This window comes from Pristiophorus japonicus, chromosome 1, assembly GCF_044704955.1.
Source record: "Pristiophorus japonicus isolate sPriJap1 chromosome 1, sPriJap1.hap1, whole genome shotgun sequence".
In the NCBI taxonomy this organism is placed as follows: domain Eukaryota; kingdom Metazoa; phylum Chordata; class Chondrichthyes; family Pristiophoridae; genus Pristiophorus; species Pristiophorus japonicus.
The window spans coordinates 306,649,692-306,665,945 of NC_091977.1; the positions used below are offsets into that span (position 1 = coordinate 306,649,692).

The 16,254-nt window shown below is 44.2% G+C and overlaps 1 protein-coding gene across 1 annotated transcript in view; it reads left to right on the forward strand.

The window, feature by feature from the left end:
* Positions 1-6,418: 6,418 nt before the first annotated feature.
* Positions 6,419-16,254, forward strand: part of sqlea (squalene epoxidase a) — a 46,327-nt gene continuing 36,491 nt past the window's right edge. The window contains exons 1-5 of the mRNA XM_070888534.1: positions 6,419-6,514; positions 6,870-7,369; positions 12,415-12,670; positions 15,565-15,745; positions 16,079-16,175. Coding sequence (XP_070744635.1) covers positions 7,085-7,369; positions 12,415-12,670; positions 15,565-15,745; positions 16,079-16,175 — 819 coding nt within the window. The 5' untranslated portion in view covers positions 6,419-6,514; positions 6,870-7,084. The remainder of the gene's footprint in view (positions 6,515-6,869; positions 7,370-12,414; positions 12,671-15,564; positions 15,746-16,078; positions 16,176-16,254) is intronic.

Genomic DNA, 16,254 nt, shown 5'->3' on the forward strand with positions numbered 1-16,254 from the left:
CATAAATCCATGCTGACTTGGACCGATCCTGTCACTGCTTTCCAAATGCGCTGCTATTTCATCTTTAATAATTGATTCCAACATTTTCCCCACTACTGATGTCAGGCTAACCGGTCTATAATTATCCGTTTTCTCTCTCTCTCCTTTTTTTTAAAGTACTGTTACATTAGCTACCCTCTAGTCCATAGGAACTGATCCAGAATCAATAGACTGCTGGAAAATGATCACCAATGCATCCACTATTTCTAGGGCCACTTCCTTAAGTACTCTGGGATGCAGAGTATCAGGCCCGGCCTTTAATCCCATCAATTTCCCGAACACAATTTCTTGCCTAATAAGGATTTCCTTCAGTTTCTCCTTTTCACTGGACCCTCGGTCCCCTAGTATTTCCGGAAGGTTATTTGTGTCTTCTTTTGTGAAGACAGAACCAAAGTATTTGCTCAACTGGTCTGCTATTTCTTTGTTCCCCATTATAAATTCACCTGAATCTGACTGCAAAGGAGCTACATTTGTCTTCACTAATCTTTTTCTCTTCACATATCTGTAGAAGCTTTTGCAGTCGGTTTTTATGTTCCCGGCAAGCTTCCTTTCATACTCTATTTTCACCTTCCTAATTAAACCCTTTGTCCTCCTCTGCTGAATTCTAAATTTCTCCCACTCCTCAAGTTTGCTGGGTTAGGGTTAGAGTTAGGGTTATAAGTTTTCTGGCCAATTTATATGCCACTTCCTTGGATTTAACACTATCCTTAATTTCCCTTGTTAGCCACGGTTGAGCCACCTTCCCCGTTTAATTTTTACTCCAGACAGGGATGTACAATTGTTGAAGTTCATCCATGTGCTCTTTAAATGTCTGCCATTGCCTATCCACCATCAACCCTTTAAGTATTATTTGCCAGTCTATTCTAGCCAATTCACATCTCATACCATCGAAGTTACCTTTCCTTAAGTTCAGAACCCTAGTCTCTGAATTAACTGTGTCACTCTCCATCTTAATAAAGAATTCTACCATATTATGGTCACTGTTCCCCAAGGGTCCTCGCACAACAAGATTGCTAATTAGCCCTTCCTCATTACACATCATCCAGGCTAGGTTGGTCAGCCCTCTAGTTGGTTCCTCGACATACTGGTCTAGAAAACCATCCCTAATACACTCCAGGAAATCCTCCTCCACCGTATTGCTACCAGTTTGGTTAACCCAATCTATATGTAGATTAAAGTCGCTCATGATAACTGCTGTACCTTTATTGCACGCATCCCTAATTTCTTGTTTGATGCTGTCCCCAACCTCACTACTACTGTTTGGTGATCTGTACACAACTCCACAAGCGTTTTCTGCCTTTGGTATTCCGCAGCTCCACCCATACAGATTCCACATCATCCAGGCTAATGTCCTTCCTTACTATTGCGTTAATTTCCTCTTTATCCAGCAATGCTACCCCACCTCCTTTTCCTTTCTGTCTATCCTTCCTGAATGTTGAAAACCCCTGGATGTTGAGTTCCCAGCCTTGGTCACCCTGGAGCCATGTCTCCATGATGCCAATTATATCATATTCATTAATTGCTGCCTGTGCAGTTAATTCATCCACCTTATTACGAATACTCCTCACATTGAAGCACAGAGACTTCAGGCTTGTCTTTTTAACACACTTTGCCCCTTTAGAATTTTGCTGTAATGTGGCCCTTTTTGATTTTTGCCTTGGGTTTCTCTGCCCTCCACTTTTACTTTTCTCCTTTCTATCTTTTGCTTCTGCCCCCATTCTACTTCCCTCTGTCTCCCTGCTTAGGTTCCATCCCCCTGCCATATTAGTTTAACCCCTCCCCAACAGCACTAGCAAACACTTCCCCTTGGACATTGGTTCCAGTTCTGCCTCGGTGCAGACCATCCGGTTTGTACTGGTCCCACCTCCTCCAGAACCGGTTCCAATATGCCAGGAATTTGAATCCCTCCCTTCTGCACCACACCTCAAGCCACGTATTCATCTGAGCTATCCTGCGATTCCTACTCTGACTAGCATGTGGCACTGGTAGCAATCCTGAGATTACTACTTTTGAGGTCCTACTTTTTAATTTAACTCCTAGCTCCCTAAATTCAGCTTGTAGGACCTCATCCCGTTTTTTACCTATATCGTTGGTACCTATATGCACCACGACAACTGGCTGTTCACCCTTCCCCTCCTGCAACCGCTCCGAGACATCCTTGACCCTTGCACCAGGGAGGCAATATACCATCCAGGATTGTGGCCGCAGAAATGTCTATCTATTCCCTTTACAATAGAATCCCCTACCACTATCGCTCTCCCACTCTTTTTCCTGCCCTCCTGTGCAGCAGAGCAACCCACGGTGCTATGGACTTGGCCGCTGCTGCCCTCCCCTGATGAGTCATCCCCCAGCAGTACCCAAAACGGTGTATCTGTTTTGGAGGGGTATGATCGCAGGGGACCTCTGCACGACCTTCCTTCCACTGCTTCTCCTGTTGGTCACCCATCCCCTATCTGTCTGTGTAACCTTTACCTGCGGTATGACCACTCGGGTCAGCACCATTCAAACCCGCATCTAATGGTCAAGCAAAGCATGCTGTCCAAACTATCAAGCAGAGTATGAAACGTGTAACTCAAGGTTCACTGCAGACTCGCTTGTCATGCATATTGCTTAGTTACAGGACAAGACCCCACACGCTTACCGGGGTCCCCCCTGCTGAACTATTGATGAAGAGAGATCTCAAGACCATGCTCTCTCTTGTCCACCCTGACTTGAATGATCATGTTGAATACAGATGTCAAAGTCAGCAATGGTACCATGATCATGCTGCTGTGTCACACGACATTTCTGTTAATGATCCTGTGTATGTATTAAATTATGGTCAAGGTCCCAAGTGGATTGCCGGTACTGTTATGGCCAAGGAGGGTAACAGAGTGTTTATCGTCAAGCTCAAGAATGGGCAAATATGCAGGAAACGTGTTGATCAGATAAAGCTGCAGCACACGGATGAACCTGAACAATCTGAGGAAGATACAATCAGTGACCAACCAACCTACCCTCAGTCATCAGAGGACTCCGCTGTCATCACTGAATCTGAACTTTCAATCACTGACATGGTCAATAAATCTGGACTTTCAATTGCTGACATGGTCATTGCCACTCCCATCAGATCGGCTACCCAACCTCCAGTCATAACAGACTCAGAACGCTCGCCCAAGGCTGGAGTTGGACTGAGACGATCAACTCGGGAGCGGAAAGCCCTGGACCGTCTCAATTTGTAAAAAGACTGTTACTAATATCTTAAAGGGGGATATTGTCATGTATGTATGCTTGGGGTTACTAGCCAGCAGGTGACGCCACTGTCGGAGGTCATTGGGATCTACGCACGTGTGTGCGGCCCAGGTATAAAAGGCAAGCCATCATGTAATGTAATCACTTTGGGCCCGAATAAAGCAGAGCCAGGTTTGTACCTGTGTCAGTTTACAGTATTCAGTCTATCAAGTTATTACATACATAACACATATCTCATCATCTGTGCCTTGAGAATTATTCGGTCAGCCCACTTCTGAAAATAAAAGTAAAAATAATATTCCTTACTTCTCCACATGTATCCCATGCATAACAAATTCTTACTTACATATGTGATTCTACATGTGAGGGGCGGACTGGATATCGGGAAAATCGGGAAATTTCCTGAATGAACATAGAAACATAGAAAATAGGTGCAGGAGTAGGCCTTTGGGCCTTTCGAGCCTGCACCACCATTCAATAAGATCATGGCTGATCATACACCTCAGTACCCCTTTCCCGCTTTCTCTCCATACCCCTTGATCCCTTTAGCCGTAAGGGCCATATCCAACTCCCTCTTGAATATATCCAACGAACTGGCATCAACAACTCTCTGCAGAAGTGAATTCCACAGGTTAACAACTCTGAATGAAGTTTCTCCTCATCTCGGTCCTAAATGGCTTACCCCTTATCCTTAATCTGTGATCCCTGGTTCTGGACTTCCCCAACATAGGGAACATTCTTCCTGCATCAAACTTGTCCAGTCCCATCAGAATTTTATGTTTCTATGAGATTCCCTCTCATTCTTCTAAACTCCAGTGAATACAGACCCAGTCGATCCAGTCTCTCCTCATATGTCAGTCCTGCCATCCCGGGAATCAGTCTGGTGAACCTTCGCTGCACTCCCTCAATAGCAAGAACATCCTTCCTCAGATTAGGAGACTAAAACTGAACACAATATTCCAGGTGAGGCCTCACCAAGGCCCTGTACAGCTGCAGCAAGACCTCCCTGCTCCTATACTCAAATCCCCTAGCTATGAAGGCCAACATGCCATTTGCCTTTTTCACCGCCTGCTGCACCTGCATGCCAACCTTCAATGACTGATGTACCATGATACGCAGGACTCGTTGCACCTCCCCTTTTCCTAATCTACCGCCATTCAGATAATATGCTGCCTTCGTGGTTTTGCCACCAAAGTGGATAACCTCACATTTATCCACATTATACTGCATCTGCCATGCATTTGCCCACTCACCTAACCTGTCCAAGTACCCTGCAGCCTCTTAGCATCCTCCTCACAGTTCACACTGCCACCCAGCTTAGTGTCATCTGCAAACTTGGAGATATTCCTCTCAATTTCTTCATCTAAATCATTGATGTATATTGTAAATAGCTGGGGTCCCAGCACTGAGCCCTGCGGCACCCCACTAGTCACTGCCTGCCATTCTGAAAAGGACACGTTTATCCCGACCCTATGCTTCCTGTCTGCCAACCAGTTCTCTATCCACGTCAATACATTACCCCCAATACCATGTGCTTTAATTTTGCACACCAATCTCTTGTGTGGGACCTTGTCAAAAGCCTTTTGAAAATCCAAATACACCACATCCACTGGTTCTCCCTTGTCCACTCTACTAGTTACATCCTCAAACAATTCTAGAAGATTTGTCAAGCATGATTTCCCTTTCATAAATCCATGCTGACTTGGACCGATCCTGTCACTGCTTTCCAAATGCGCAGCTATTACATCTTTAATAATTGATTCCAACATTTTCCCCACTACTGATGTCAGGCTAACCGGTCTATAATGCCCCGTTTTCTCTCCGCCTTTTTTAAATGCCCTCATGAATGGCTCCCAATTCTTTTTAAAGGCCTACTGAAGGTTTTAACTGCATCTGCAACCTTCACAGCTGAATTTGGAGCATTTTAAGCCAGTCTAAGCAGTGTCAGCCACTCTCCCCTCTACGCCATGTGTGCCACCCTACTGTTTTTACTGTTTGCACCCAGTGTTGCCCACCCTACCCTCTGCACCCAGTGTCACTCACCCTCCCCTCCGCACTGTGTGTCACCCACCCTCCCCTCTGCATCATGTGTGCCACCCTCCCCTCGGCACCCAGCGTCACCCACCGTGCACCCAGTCTCACCCACCCTCCCCTCAGCACCTAGTGTCACCCACCCTCCCCTCTGCACCATGTGTGCCACAATCCCCTCGGCACCCAGCGTCACCCACCGTGCACCCAGTCTCACCCACCCTCCCCTCAGCACCTAGTGTCACCCACCCTCCCCTCTGCACCATGTGTGCCACAATCCCCTCGGCACCCAGCGTCACCCACCATGCACCCAGTCTCACCCACCCTCCCCTCTGCACCCAGTCTCACCCACCCTCACCTCTGCACTCAGTCTCACCAACCCTGCACCCAGTCTCACCCACTCTCCCCTCTGCACCCAGTCTCACCCACCCTCCCCTCGGCAGTGTCACCCGCCCTCCCCTTTGCACCCAGTCTCACCCACCCTCCCCTCTACCTCCAGTCTCACCCACCCTCACCTCTACCTGCAGTCTCACCAACCCTGCACCCAGTGTCACCCACCCTCCCCTCTGCACTCAGTCTCACCAACCCTGCACCCACCCTCCCCTCTACCTCCAGTCTCACCTACCCTCACCTCTGCACTCAGTTTCACCAACCCTGCACCCAGTCTCACTCACCCTCACCTCTGCACTCAGTCTCACCAACCCTGCATCCAGTCTCACCCACCCTGCACCCAATCTCACCCACCCTCCCCTCTGCACCCAGTGTCACCCATTCTCCCCTCTGCACCCAGTCTCACCCACCCTCCCCTCTGCAGTGTGTGTGTGCCAGCCTCCGGTGAGTGCCTCTGATTGGCTCCTGGCACAGCCGCTCCAGGGGGAGGATGCTGTTTGCTGCCGCTGCCGCCGCCGCTGCTAATGATGATGCTGATGCTGCCGCTTTGTGACATCACATCGTGCTAGGCGACGGGAGAAGCCGGTTCTCCCTTCCCTCGGCTCCTATTGGCCAACCTTCAGATAGCGTGAGCTCTGCTCACCGTCACGCCGTGCCGCGATTGGTGGTGCGCTGAGTGGTGGGCGGAGCCAGGCGCGCTGCCGGGGCTGTCAGTCAGAGAGCCACTTGGAGTGCTCCCACGACCTGCATCTGTGGCAGCGCATCCGCAGCCCTCACATCCTTGCTCACTCAGGGAAAGACAAGTATAGGGGATATTGCAGCAAGAGTAAGTTATTATAAATGGTTTCTACTTTTAAAGTATTCTCCTCAGCATCAGCAAGGTGGGCAGAGTGGCCTCCTCCTGTGCGGTGTCATTCTGTGATCGTCATGCTGCTGTATTGAACCTGTCAGTTTAAATAACATTTTAAGAGATACTGAAAATACAGAGGGATTGTTTTATAAAATGATAATATTAGATTAAATTATAAGCCAGAGATTGTTAACCCTGACTTGCTTCTAACAGAGTTCCGGTTATTTTTATTTTTTGAGCTGTGAAGAAATTGGATTGACAAGAATTGAAATGTTATCTGTGCCTATTTGAATTATGTTTCTCTGTTTCCCCCCCCCCCCCCCCCCCACAGTGATCAGTCGAGGATAAGCTGAGTGAAGATTATTAACAAGCTAATTGGGAGAAAAATCAAAGTGAATATTTTCTTTGACGATCCAAGTGAAGCAATGTACCGACTATCTAATTCTATGTTTATGCTGTAGAGTTGTTTTGAAATAAGGGTAAACACTGCTCGGACATTTACTGAAGCTCAATTAAATTTGGGGAAGGGAAAAGCTTTTTTTTAAAATGTGGACTTTCCTGGGAATTGCGACCTTTACTTATGTCTACAAAAAGTGCGACGACTTGCTGAGTGTGAGCTACGCTAACAAGGAGGTGTTGGGGGCGTTCCTGGTCTTTCTCTCCCTAGGGTTAATCCTGTCCTATCGATACCGATACGGACAAGGCAAAGGCAAAAAGCAACCTTCCAACCTGGGGTTCATCTCCCAACTCATCTCAGCCCTGCCCCTGGCAAGCTCCTTCTTCAGCGGGCCCACAGACACCAACAACACTGAGCAAGGCAAGGCAAAGCAGGTAGGTGCAGGGTGACCAGTGTTCATCAGCACAGGGGAGGGGGACAGACATTACCATTAACGTGAGACATTATTATTTGTGTCATAATGTATTGGCGAGTACTAAATATGTTGTAAAACTCCGACTAAAACTACTGTACCTTTTAATTTAATAAGTTCTAATATGTCGGTGCAGTAAAACATTTTGATCTTGTTTTGAAAGGTAATTTTTCGAGGTCAATACACATCGAGTTGGTAAAATAGATCAACATAAATACATTTATAATAGTTGGGCAATTCATTTGTTTCCCCCTCTCTGTGTACTGTTTGAATAAAGTAGTGGCTTAAGGGAGAATGGCGGGGGTATTGGCAAAATTCGAAGAACAGTTTAAAAATAGAATAACGTTTGGAATATAAAATCATTAAAAACTCGTGTGAACAACCGATAATTACAGCAAGTGGATAATGAATCTTGGATTATTTATCGAGATATTTTGAAATGTTTTTACTAATGTGTTAGCCGTGGCTCATTGGGTAGCACTCCAAAGACTTGAGCACACAAAATCTAGGCTGATTCTCCAGTGCAATACTGAGGGAGAACCGCACTGTTGGAAGCGCCGTCTTTCAAATGAGATGTTAAACCGAGGCCCATTCTGCTCTCCAAAGTGGGCTGTAAACGATCCCATGGCATTATTTCGAAGACAAGCAAGGGAGTTATCCCCGGTGTCCTGGCCAATATTTATCCCTCAATCAACATAACAAAACAGATTGTCTGGTCATTATCACATTGCTGTTTGTGGGAGCTTGCAGTGCGCAAATTGGCTGCTGCGTTTCCCACATTACAACAGTGACTTCAAAAGTACTTCATTGGCTGTAAAGCGCTGAGACATCCGGTGGTTGTGAAAGGCGCTATATAAATCCAAGTCTTTCTTTTTTTCTGATCTGTCTAAAGATACAAATGCTTGATTGAGATTGGCATCAGAATTGTTTTTAATGACCAGAATACTGGTTTTCTTTATTCACAATAAAATTAGTAAGCATAACATTATTTAAATTTACGGCTGCCTTGTTAATTATTAATTGCCATTCAGAGTCAGCAGTTGTGAGACATTGTATAGTCAATGAGATAATTTCTGCATTGATGGTTCAGTGTCGAGTAGGGGTTAGCCAAAGGTGCCCAGATTAATAGTACGGATTATTTTTATGCAATATTGTATAGATTTAATTTCATGTTTATGTTAAATTATAAAATTGTTACAAAATAGATTAAACAACAACAACTTGCATTTATATAACACTTAATGTAAGATATGCTCCAAGGCATTTCACAAATAAATGATTGAGGGGAATCATACTCAACCAGGAAGGAAGAGATTATTTGGATTGTCAGAAATATGGGTCAAAGATATGTTTTATGAGAAGAATTTTTTAAAGTGGTGCGACAGTTGGAGAGTTTTAAGGAGAGAGTTCCAGAGAGTAAGGTTGAGGCAGCAGAAAGCTCTGGCCATCAATGGAGGGCTTAAGGGCATGCAACTAGAAACAATTTTATCGAAATATGAAACTGTTAACAAGGAATTTGACTTGTGCTCAAATATGACATTGAAGCCTTAAAATAGTTGGCAGATAAGCTGTCTTTTTGGAAGGGGATAAAGTTTAAATAATGTTCATGTGGGCTGAAATCCAGTAGAATCATCTATCAGGGTGGTAAACATCACCAAAGGATTTTGCCATTTTATGCAGTGCACAGCTAACAGCTCATGGGAATGAGATGATCACATCCTCGTGCAGAATGTAATAACTTAGTTCTCCTTCCACATTTCAATATACACAAAATGGAGTACAGCACAGATTTGATTGCATCGTGCATGGTGACAGGAATCAGCAGCATTGTATGCAACAGTACATTTCTATTCACATTCCAGCTTACGTACATGATAAAGGCAAGCTGCAATGCAGGGAGTTTAACCCAGCCACATACAGCCCCAGCTGCCATCTTTGAAATATAATGAGTATTCTAAATATTTGTTAGAGTTGGCAATAATAAATATTGATTTTTTTTAAAGCTCTCTCCGAATTTCTCTCTTCCTCTTAAGTTGTTGGCTCATGCTAGATGTCAGCCCATTCTACCATACCTTGCCAAAAATTTTTTTTATCCGTTCCTGAGATGTGGATGTCACTGGCAAGGCCAGCATTTATTACCCATCTCTAATTGCCCTTGAAAAGATGGCGGTGAGCCGCTTTCTTGAACCGCTGCAGTCCGTGTAGTGAAGGTACTTCCATAGTGCTGTTCGGGAGGGAGTTCCAGGATTTTGACCCAGCGACGATGGTGGTGTGACTTGGAGAGGAACTTGCAAGTGGTGGTTTTCCCATGTACCTGTTGCCCTCGTCCTTCTAGGTGGTAGACTGTCACGGGTTTGGGAGGTGCTGCCGAAGAAGAGTGGCGAGTTGCTGCAGTGCATCTACACGTTTGTACACACTGCAGCCACGATGCACCGGTGGTGGAGTATGTGAATGTTGCTGCACAAGATAAAAGATTACAGGGTTGGGGGTAATATATTAGCATGGATGGAGGATTGGCTAATGAACAGAAAACAGAGAGTAGGGATAAATGGTTTATTCTTGGGTTGGCAATCAGTAACCAGTAGGGTGCTGCAGGGATCAGTGCTGGGACTCCAACTATTTACAATCTATATTAACGACTTGGAGGGAGGGACTGAGTGTAACGTAGCCAAGTTTGCTGACAATACAAAGATGGGAGAAAAAGCAATGTGTGAGGAGGACACACAAAATCTGCAAAAGGACATAGCCAGGCTAAGTGAGTGGGCAAAAAAATGGCAGATGGAGTATAATGTTGGAAAGTGTGGGGTCATACACTTTGGCAGAAAAAATCAAAGAGCAAGTTATTATTTAAATGAGAAAGATTGCAAAGTGCTGCAGTACAACGGAACCTGGGGGTACTTGTGCGTGAAACACAAAAGGTTAGTATGCAGGTACAGCAAGTGATCAGGAAGGCCAATGGAATCTTGGCCTTTATTGCAAAAGGGATGGAGTATAAAAGCAGGGAAGTCTTGCTACAGTTGTACAGGGTATTGGTGAGGCCACACCTAGAATACTGTGTGCAGTTTTGGTTTCCATATTTACGAAAGGATATACTTGCTTTGGAAGCAGTTCAGAGAATGTTCACAAGGTTGATTCCAGAGATGAAGGGGTTGACTTATAAGGAAAGGTTGAGTACGTTGGGCCTCTACTTATTGGAATTCAGAAGAATGAGAGGTGATCTTATCGAAACATATAAGATTATGAGGGAGCTTAACAAGGTGGATGCAGAGAGGATGGTTCCACTGATAGGGGAGACTAGAACTAGAGGGCATAATAGAATAAGGGGCCACCCATTTAAAACTGAGATGAGGAGAAATTTCTTCTCTCAGAGGGTTGTGGATCTGTGGAATTCGCTGCTCTAGAGAGCTGTGGAAGCTGGGACATTGAATAAATTTAAGACAGAAATGGACAGTTTCTTAAACGATAAGGGGTTATGGAAAGTGGGCAGGGAAGTGAACCAGAGTCCATGATCGGATCAGCCATGATCGTATTAAATGGTGGATCAGGCTCGAGGGGCCGTATGGCCTTCTCCTGCTCCTATTTCTTATGTTCTTAAGAGATGCCAATCAAGTGGGCTGCTTTGTCTTGGATGGTGTCAGCGTCTTGAGTGCTGTTGGAGCTGCGCTCATCCAGGCAAGTGGACAGTATTCCATCACACACCCAACGTGTGCCTTTTAGATGGTGGAAAGACTTTGGGGAGTCAAGAGGTGAGACACTCTCTGCAGAATACCCAGCCTCTGACCTGCTCTTGCTTCCACAGATCAAGTAGCTTTTTCCTCATGTTGGTTCTCTCACAACCTGTCGAAGGCAACAGTCTGGCAGCTATATCCTTCAGGACTCAGCCAGGTCATTAGTGGTGCTACCGAGCCACTCTTGGTGATGGGCACTGAAGTCCCCTACCCAGAATACATTCTGTGCCCTTGTTACACTCAGTGCTTCTTCCAAGTGATGTTTAACATGGAGGAATAGCCATTCTTCAGGATGTGAACCTAGAAAGTGAGTGCCAGTAGGCTATTAATGATGGAGAGGTTGGGGGGAATTCATACTTGAGCCTGATCCTATCCTCAATTGATTTGTATACACATGTACTTTTTAGCAGGAGTTGCTGGATAGTGATTAGGAACAAGAATAGAGATCCCTGAGATGTCACTTTTCCTATGGCTTCACTGTCGCTTCAGCCAAGCTCAGTTAATTCAGCAGACTGTAATTCAAACCTGGGATCTTTCTGCTCCTTCGAGTTCAGTTCCACACTGTACAGTGCATTTATAAACTCAATTGTTCAGGGAGCCCCATTGATTTTAAAAGTATCGAGGATAATGAGGGTGAAGTAGCTGATTGAAGTAGCAGTGCACAGGGCCACAGAATAGCAGATAAGTTTTGACCCCACTTTTTCGTATCTGACCTGGATACTGGTATCTGCCGAAGAGTGGAAAATGCTCTTTGAAGACTAATGAAATATAGATATAGCTGCAACTTGATGTGATGCCATTGTTCTAGGAAATCGTGTGTAAGGGGCCACCTTAAGTGATGGGACAGTAGGTTGCTGTACCAACAAAGTGTACCACAGAGTGGAAGGCAACACTTATAATTCCCCACATAGACAGTCTCTAATCTTGGCCGTGACTTTGATGGCGATGGTATTGGAGAAGGCAACAGTAACATTTTATTTTATGGGACGTTTTACTACGTTAAAGGTACTATATGTGCAAGTTGTTGTTGTATCAACGTCTGTGAATTGTCCAAGTGTGAAATATTTCATGAGGTTTCTCCCGGCTTCTCACTACAACATTGGTGGAACCCCTAGAGCAATGGGGTAAATGGCCATTTTCAGCGTTTATGCCGTTTCTCTGGGGTATCCTCCAATCCTACAGCCAAAGGTATGGCTGGAGATCGGGAGAACCTCCTGCAGAATTTCAAGACCACTAAGAAGAAGACTGAAGATTTCTCATTCCTTCTGTCTTGATGCAGCAAAAGAAAAGGAAACTCAGTTTCTCAGAGTTTGCTCAGACGGAAAACTCTCCAAACATCAGGATTTCTTCCCAGTATGATCCAGAGGTCATCATTGTGGGCTCTGGGGTCCTTGGTTCCGCAATGGCTGCTGTCCTTGCAAGGGATGGAAGGAATGTGACAGTGATCGAGAGAGATCTGAAGGAACCGGACAGAATTGTCGGGGAGTTGTTACAGCCTGGGGGATATTGTGCATTGAAAGCACTTGGTCTTGAAGGTACAAATAATTTGGCACGTGGGACTAACATTACATTAACACGGAATGGAAATCAATAAAACCAAACTGAATGACAGTTGAATATTTCACCCAGAAATGGATAATGCTTTGAACACTGAATAGTCTTTACCTATTTAAAAATTAAGACATTTAAGGTGCTGCAAAAAAATTTTATTCATAAAACACTAGAAGTGCAGAGAGGGTCGATCAGCATGTGAAGAAAAAAGGTAGGTTACCATTAATTTTTGTGATGCCTTAGAAGCAGAACATTAACCTATCTTTCTCTCAGATGCTGATTGACCTGCTCTGCATTGCTGTCTTTTTCTCGTTTTGTTGCAGAGTTCCAGTAGTCATGCCTTTTTTTTTTACAAACATCTGAGAAAAGACAATAAAAAATACCAACTAGTCCATCCAACCTGTTGCATCCAGACATGATCCAGTCTATATGCGCCAGCAAACCACCTCCCAGGTCACAGTGTCCAAGGAAAGAAAAAAAGCCATACACTCATTTGGGAGGAAAACACTCTGGGAAATCCATCTTTCTCTCCTTGCACCTTCCTGCCTCCTCCCCCCGCCCCCCTGCAGCCAGCAAGGCAATCAAGCAAGCTTCAGGAGACTGCAGGAACTACATCCTGAGATGCCTTCCACTTGCAGGAATGTGTCCAGCTGCCTTTTGAAGGCTGGAAGCAAATCCCTATTCACTGTGTTCTGGCAATCAGTTCCAGAGGTCGATGGGGCTCTGCAAAATGAAGTACTAACGAATGGTGTCTAACCAAACTCTTGTTTTTTAAAAATATTTTGTACTGATGCTCGTTGATCCTCTCGCTATCCAGCTCAAATAATCGCTGCACCTGAACACAATCTGTTCCCTTTATAATTTAAAGACCTTAATCATGTCCCCTCTTAGTCTGTGTTTCTCCAGTGAAAAATGAGCTAGACCTTCTAGTAATGAATACCACAATAAAGTAGAGCTACAGTAGAATCCAGGATTTTAGCACCTTTCAGCTTCTCCAGTGGTCTGATAAGATGCTGCTCAATAGGCCATGTAGGTTTTTAAACTGCCAGGGAAGATGGAGATGTCATACGATAGGGAAAGGATGAATCAATATGCTTCTCTCTTGCACTCCTCCGAATGATCAGACCACAGCAGCACAGGCAAAAGCCATGAAACAAATTGCTTGCCCTATCATGCATTTCTAACTCGCTTTACTTTCAGAATACATTTTTAACAATCTATTTTAATGATTAAATTCTCCCTTATCCAAGATATTGGAGAGAATGAATGAATATAACATAGTTTCTAATTTTATAAAGGCAACTTCCTTGAACTTTCCTTAATATTTAGCCTGCTGAAAACTTGAAATCCACTTGAATACACACTGAAATTCCAGTGCTGACACACCTGTCAGATATATAATGTGAAGTGATTCTTAATATTAAATCAAAAGACCCAACGAAGACACCTAACATAGAAGAATTTATTTAAAAAAATTTCAACTGCAGTCAAATATTCTGGATAGTGTAAGCCCTGTCATTGCTTCTTGAGGAAAATCTGTCAGAATTGTTGGACTTGAATATCAGCAGTCCACCCAGCATCTTCCTGCTGTAAGTTCAGTGGGAGTGCACCAGGAAGGCAGCGAATTAGGCTGGCCTCCATCCAACTGAAACAAAGCCATTGGTGTAAGCAGGGTTGTGTTTGTGGTGCGAGGGAGGGGGGCGGGGGAGTTGGGGCGGTAGAGATTCCATACGTAGGAAATTCCCGTTTCTCTGGTCCTCAAAGGATCCAGTGTTGACTGAGGCAAATCTCCCCCAGAGAAGTGCAATTTAAGAAACATATTTAAATGTAGCCACCTTACTTAAAATATGATTCTGGGTTGGGAGGGGATCTGAAACCTTAGTCCACACCCCAATACCACGGCTAGTTTCTTTGGTGGGTGGACACCCTAGGAGTACTTCCCCTGGTGGTAAGGGTGGTGGCCATTGCCAGTCAAGTGAAGGTGCCTACCCCTAACCCCACAAACTTTGGCAGGGTCAGCAGCACAGATCCTGGACGGGTACACCTTGGTACTCCTTCCATGGATATCTGGTGCCATTATATTTTTATAGAAAGAAAAATTAGACTCTGCATGATCGGACTATTTTTAAGTAAAAGTATGTGGGCTCAGCGCTTTGCCATCCTTAGATCTATTTTTATTTTCATTTCAATTGAACTAAAGCAAATGTTTTAAATGTAACCATGCTCGGAAAATGCAAAACTGTCCAACTGCTAGACTTGATTGAAATATAAGAACTTAAAAAAATGAAAAGGCCAGTTAGCCCTTCTCGCCTCCATTACACCAGGCTCCACTACACTGTCATAGCTTCTCCCTAACTCGGGCCAGAATTTCTGAGGAATGTGATTTAAAAAGCAAAGACAGCAAAATTCTTTTAAACATTCTAGGCATGTAATGAATAACATGGCAAATGTTCCATATGCTAATCACCTGTGACTAAATCTATGCCTAGTTCATTCAATCCCACTTCCTACCAGCTAATCAACCAATTTCTTTGTAAGGAAGCTCTATATACTAACTTTGATGTTCACACATTAATCACTCACACTCTGTGATGAGAAAAAAAAAATGTTGCCTCACATGAGGCGTGACTATCTTGAACCCATGTCCTCCAGTTCTAAAAGCACGATTTGAGCCAAAAATCTATGTTGTCTATTGCGGCTGCATCATTTTAAAGATTTGAATCATGTTGCTTTTCAATCCTCTTTTCTCTTATGGAAAAATAAATGGTTTCTTCAGCTTACCTTTACAATTCAAAGCTTTAAGTTTTGGATTCATCCTAGTCATTCTTCTATCTAGTTCTACATCTTCTGTACATTGCTCTACTTTCTCCCCAACCAGATACCGTTGAAGGTCTTGATGCCCACATAATACATGGTTATGTCATACATGATATGGAAAGCAAGACAGAGGTGGAAATCCCTTACCCTCTGGATGAGAACAGTCAAGTGCAATGTGGGACAGCATTTCATCATGGACGTTTCATCATGGGTCTCAGAAGTGCAGCTATGGCAGAACCCAAGTAAGTGTTCCTTGTGGACCCATCATTAGTTTCAAATGTCTACATATGTTGTTCTGTCTACTTGTTCTGCCAATCATTAAGGCAATGACTTAACAAAAAAAAACATTCACACGTTCTGTTTTAATACAAGATATATGTTGAGCTTTGAATGTCCCATTGCAACATCCATGACGAGATACAATATTAAGCAGCACCTGAGAAATCTGAAAGATAAGTCCATAGCAACATCAAAAATTTATGCAGCTTAATGTGGGAATATAAAAATTCTAATTTATCTTGGTGAGGTTTGGCTAAAACAGAAGAATAAGCTAACTTCCCATGGCTGTGTTCTAGCGTAAGATTCATCGAAGGAACAGTGATGCGCTTATTGGAAGAAGATGGCAAAGTTACAGGAGTCCAGTACAAAGAAAAAGAAAGTGGAGATTTAAAGGTATGTAAGTTATTCAACTGAAGTGATACTGTACATTTAAGTTTGCAGTTTGGTTGCGCAATACCAATTAATGGGCAAA